The 6,063-nt window shown below is 41.6% G+C and overlaps 1 protein-coding gene across 1 annotated transcript in view; it reads right to left on the bottom strand.

The window, feature by feature from the left end:
- LOC106815807 (NADPH-dependent diflavin oxidoreductase 1-like) overlaps positions 1-5,314 on the bottom strand; it is a 27,706-nt gene extending 22,392 nt beyond the window's left edge. The window contains exons 1-5 of the mRNA XM_014820317.1: positions 5,178-5,314; positions 2,948-3,142; positions 1,087-1,164; positions 748-845; positions 241-339 (exon numbers count right to left, since the gene is read on the bottom strand). Of these exons, the coding sequence (XP_014675803.1) occupies positions 241-339; positions 748-845; positions 1,087-1,164; positions 2,948-3,088 (416 nt within the window). The 5' untranslated portion in view covers positions 3,089-3,142; positions 5,178-5,314. The remainder of the gene's footprint in view (positions 1-240; positions 340-747; positions 846-1,086; positions 1,165-2,947; positions 3,143-5,177) is intronic.
- Between the last annotated feature and the right edge of the window lie 749 nt (positions 5,315-6,063).

Here is a 6,063-nt window from a genome sequence, read left to right as displayed (position 1 = left end):
CATGAGACGGAGGATAACAACATATCATGCCATCGCTGTCCGTGACACGTCGCATGCCGTAATCACACGGCATACCATGACCAGTGACGTCACACCGCGAGAACATGAGACGGAGGATAACAACATATCATGCCATCGCTGTCCGTGACACGTCACAGGCTGTCATAGCACGCCATGCCATGACCGAGGACGACACACCGCGAGAGCACGAGACGGAGGATAACAAGATGGCCGACTCACCCGAGGTCGTGCTGGTCGTCCGCCAGACCGAGCGAGACGACAGCAGTGCCACCTAGCTGCAGTAATCGCCGATACAGCCGCTTCGCGACGTAGTTGAACCTGGAACAAATGGGGTAGCTAATTACACACTGTAATTGCTAAGAGTAACGGCTGGTAACTGCGTGGAGTAAAACTAAGTGGTAAAATTGTGGTCAATTGAATTGCGATAATTTTATGACACAACGAATTAAATTGCCAGCAATTTGTTTTTAAGAGCATACAGCAAGTAAGACCCTTTGCACGAGTAGTAAACTTTGCTTAACCTATTGCATTTTCAACGCAGGATGGCTTTTCAGACCGGCATCTTATATTTAGCAGATATTAAGCACCAACGTTTAAGCCCTTCCTACCTCCGCCTCTGATCAGGATGTAAGAACAGAAATTCACACGTTCAAACACAAGCAGACACTATTCTACAATACCCCGAACATCAGATCATGCGAGAAAAAACGAAAACAAACGTTTTACTTTTGATAGGACGAGTCCCCAAGACCGAGCACAGCAAAGTTCACAGCAGCGAGAGATGACGTGGGCAGGTTTTTTCTTAGAAGAAATCGCCAAAATGCCTGCAATATGCAATCGCAAACGTAATCACTTTCGACGAAACATCAAAACATCGTTCGTACGTCGCGACGAGCGTATATCCCTGGACGACAAGCGATAAGAGGCTTATCGAAATCCACGCGCGGGGGACATCTCAACGAACAATGATGACGTCGCCGACACGTCGATTACCGACCACGACAATCCGCCTCCGTAATCCGCTTTCGTTTTCTTCATTTCCTTTCATTTTTCCACTTTGATTACCTTCATGTTGTCAGGCTCCTCTCCCTGGCCTGTCGTGGCGCAGAGGAAGACGACGACCTGCTCTCTCACCATGTCAGCCTACGAATGAATCGACAAGTAGACACGCATTACCACCATTGCTATTGAATCGGCTATATTGCATTTATCAGATTTAATCATTTTACCTGTCTGAAATGTGACGTGTACGGTGTAACAAAAAATTTGTAGTAGTATGTCATACTACCATGTATTCTGTTATCATACACTTGTTATCTTACATTTGTTTGATATCTGTTTAAGAGCTATTTCAAGAGCTCATGTTATCCTGTAAAGGCTGTAGGCCCCGTACCAATGAAAATAAAAATTACTTTACTTTACTTTACATTATTGTATTTATCCGATTTTTTTCTCCATGAAAAAGACTGTCTTCAGTACATGTGTTTGTATTTGAATTACATGCAATAAAGATTAAATAATAATAATAAGTCAAGCCTACGCTTCTACAAAATCAATTAACTACCATCATGTGATAAACAACTGCTAATATTAGTGATGTCCTGATGATCGATTATAATCGAAAGTCAGTTGTATACAGCAACCGACTAAGCGCTCGATTATAAAAATAAATAATCGATTATAAAAAAAAATAAAATTTAAAATAAAATTTGCAAACATTGATGAAATGACTCTTTATTTTATTTGTGTGTGTTTTTTTGTTAATTTACAGCTTGGAGACAGTAAATCTAACCTACACCAAACATAAGCAAGTGTGATACTGTTACATGGCTTTTAGAATATTGTATTATAAAAAATACTGTATTATATGATATATGATATATTTCAATATCTGGTAGCTGCGATCAATAATATTCAACCGATTATCTTCGATCGTCAATCGGTTGGGTGGAACCGATGATCGATGATGAAATTCCAACCGATTCCCATCACTAGCCAATATGTTCAACACGTACGATGTACATAGACGTGCATTAGCCGAGATTAAACTTCTACAAAATTACTAATAATAATCTGATACTATAAATAACTAGAGCACTCAAAGAGCACAGACCTCCGCCAAGGCAGCTGAATTCTCTCAATGTGAATTTTTTTATTAATTCATTAATTAATTAAGTGGGAAAATTAATTAATTAATTAATTAATTAATTAATTGGATCCGGATTAGTGCGAGCGTGCAGGTGGGGGAGGACTGTGGTTGCCCCTTAGCCTGTGTTTGTAAGTCTACAGCCAGCGCACCTAGCGGAAGTGAACTGAAACGTGCATGGTAACAAACACACACACAAACCAACACTCAATGGCACGCCGGTGAAAACATAACCTCCGCCACGCCACTGGCGGAGGTAATAATATGTTAAACGATTGCCAATACGTTTGGTACGCACGACGTGAATAGACGTGCATTAGACGAGCTTGGAACTTCTACGAAATCACTAGCGTAACACATAAAACAGTTGCCATTATGTTTGGCAGTAGAGGTAGGATGATACGGGTAGCTCACGATACAATCTGTATCACGATACAGCCTTCACGATATGATACGTGTTGCGATACTTTTAATATACACTACTTAGCAAATTATACACTTCACCGGGACTCTACCAATCTTGTGAAAGCTTACAAATCAGTACCCTGAGGCGCTAGGCAATCAACTGCTATGGAATTGCAAATTGTCTTACGTTACTAATGTTTTTAGATGAAACTATGCCACTAAATAAAATGGGCAGTTTTAGTCAATAGTATTAGAATTTAGAGTATCGATACGTGTGTCGTGAATGGTCGAACGTATCGATATGTGTATCCTCAAGGTTTGCATTGTGATACAACGACGTATCAACGAATCGTTCCACCCCTACTTGGCACGTACGATGTTATAGTCGTCCATCGCCGAAACTTTCGTAGCGAAGTGGCGTCGCTTCGCCTCTCGGCCCACCCGCTCGGCCACCTCCTGCGTCGTTCCCGTCTGACTCCCGTAGAGAATCGTTAACGTCCTCGACCCCTCCATCATTCGCTCTACGATCACGGCTCTCTCGCGCAAACTCAGCACTCGAGGTCAGCAAAACTACAACACACAAAAGGAGAGGTGCGAGTCGAATAGTTTTGTGCGTTAAAGCATTGTGAAATCTCGCTTACTTGTTTGGTACTTACCAGAGAAGGGCCGTAGCCTGTGGTGGTGGTGGGGGGGGGGAAGGGAGGCACCTGTCGTGCCTATATTTTGCAGCAAAATAAAAAAAATAAGCTTAGCTAATAATCGTAAATTACCCTAATGTGATTTTTTTGCGCTTATCCGTGAAAGCCTCGTCTCAGACCCACCCGTACCACACTATGGACGTCGATCAAGAGCTGCGCCCGTCGCTCATCATTACACAGTTGACTCAGTTAAGTCATAAAATTTGGCCCCTCCTAGGAATTTGCTCAGCCTACAGCACTGCAGAGGCATAGCTAACCCATGTTGCCCGGGGGGCAAAGCCACGTGCGGGTTGCGTTCTGGGCAGGAGATCGTGGGCAATTCGTTATTGAACATGTAGCAGTATCTATATTTCTCTGGCGTAAGGAGGCAACTGCCCCCTCCCCCCTTGCCCATTGCTAGCTATGGCCTTGCTTACACATACTTGGGTGACACTGAGTTTACGATACCACATGATTTGATCAGCATGATCATTTGGTTTGTTACATAAGATTTTGATTTTTAAATAACAATACAATAGCAACAATAACAGCAACACGTCAAAGTCACAGGCACTTGGAACGTCTCAATAAAAAAAAAAAAAGGTAAATAAACACGAAATGTATTTAGTACCAAAGTCTTAATGTTTCTCTACTCTATGTCGCCTATTATTGCCGATAATTACCCGTAAATGCCGGTCAAATGCTCATCTGCAACACACAAGTACACCGCACGCCCGTCCTGTGAACAAACAACGTAGCAGGTAGAAAAGCGTGATCGCAAAATTCGCTCGACGCTCGCTTCATTTCACACCTTCACAGCACGAATACACATCCAACAGCTTCCATCTTGGTATCTATGTGTAGCTAAATGTTCACTTGTTCAAATTATAACTCTGTCCTTTGTCCTTACCTACTCCCGCCAGAGATATCTCATGAAATCCTGCAGGAAATTTTCTCTCCGTGAAAATGTAAAGAGAATGTAAAGAGGACGAGATCTCTGTTTATACACGAGTAATGGCGGCGCATTGCATGCCGGGATGAGCTGCTGCCTGCCTCCGAGCCTCCGTTTTGAGGCCCACCAAGCCAAGCATAATGCGCGCGGGCATGACGTCACACACACACGACTACAGTGATCGATCGAAAGTAGCGCCGTTAGGGATTTTCGGATGATACGTCCTCTACATTTTCACGGAGAGAACATTTCCTGCAGGATTTCACGGGATATCTCTGGCGGGAGTAGGTAAGGACAAAGCACAGAATTATAATTCGAACAAGTGAACATTTAGCTACACATAGATACCAAGATGGAAGCTGTTGGATGTGTATTCGTGCTGTGAAGGTGTGAAATGAAGTGAGCGTCGAGCGAATTTTGCGATCACGCTTTCCTACCTGCTCTCTTATTCATGTTGTTTGTGCACAGGGTGTGCTAGATACAATAATGTAACCCAACAAGAGTAGGGTAGTAGGGTAGTAACCCCTACTCTTGTTGAGTTACATTATTGTATCTAACTATCTAAGAGCGTGCGTGCGGTGTAATTGCATGTTGCAGATGAGCATTTGACCAGCATTTACGGGTAATTATCGGCAATAATAGGCGACATAGAGTAGAGAAACATTAAGACTTTGGTAGTAAATACATTTCGTGTTTATTTACCATAATTTTTTTTTATTGATATGTTACAAGTACCTGTGCCTGTGGTCAAAGTGGTGTGATGTGCAAGCATAGTTGCTATTATAAGTATCAAAGTAAGCGGATTCTGATTCAAATTTCAATGATTCATACTACAGTCTACACTACTGTACAGTGTACTATACAGCTAGTACAGTCCTGGTCAACAATGTCATTCACTCATTGTCAACAAAACATGATTATACACATTAGTCATTACTGTCATTAGTCATTACACGTTATACTTATAGTTACCTACCCAAATAACTAATTAATTGATTGCTTTTGGCATTGGTTCCGTCTGAAATTGACATATGAATGACGCCAAGTAATAATCTGAGTAACTAGATTAAAAATTTTACCAAATAAACATATGAAGGGGAATATCTGTGTACATTTTATTATCAGCTGGTATTTACTCAGGCCATGGGCGCTGCCATATTGAATGTAACCTCTCGCAAGAATCATGACACGAAATTAACCTGAAAGTTTTCTGCGATAGTTTTACGCTACAGAGACGTGGAAAAATTAATTTCGAGCTCCCACGGTTCTTTGCTTACATGACCCGACTACATAACAATTTTTTGCTTTACAGGGAATGTTTTAACGAAGATAAAATATATTTATGAGATTCATACGATAGCTCTGCAGGAGGCTCAACATCATCGTTATTTGTCGACTTTTGTAACTATTCCGTATTCGTTGGATTTTTTTGGCAAAATCAACACCCGGCCTTAGTGAAAAACGGGAAACTGATACTGTAAGTTATGGATGAGATCAACATGTAATCATATTCCAGTAATTGAATTGTGCATGTATTGCACAATCCTCTCAATTGCACGCCTAATTCACTGACCCTGGCTCTGAACGCGGTCAAACTCTAAACACTAACACACGTAGTACTAACACACTACTAGTACTACTAGTACTAGTACATACTAGTATTACTACATAGCCACAGCTAGTCAGGCAATAATCTCATAAATATTAGTCTTCAAAGTCCAAGGGACATATAGTCCAGGTCCCAAGATGGTCCAAATAGACAGATTAACACTGCGGATTGCAGTAGGAAAAGCCTCAACTTTGCAATTAACCAAAAAGGAAGCTTGGAAGGGAGTGACAGAATGTCAGAAACAAAGAAGCTA

This window comes from Priapulus caudatus, unplaced genomic scaffold (assembly GCF_000485595.1).
Source record: "Priapulus caudatus unplaced genomic scaffold, Priapulus_caudatus-5.0.1 Scaffold1204, whole genome shotgun sequence".
In the NCBI taxonomy this organism is placed as follows: Eukaryota; Metazoa; Priapulida; class Priapulimorpha; order Priapulimorphida; family Priapulidae; genus Priapulus; species Priapulus caudatus.
This window is presented reverse-complemented; position numbering and strand designations above follow the sequence as displayed.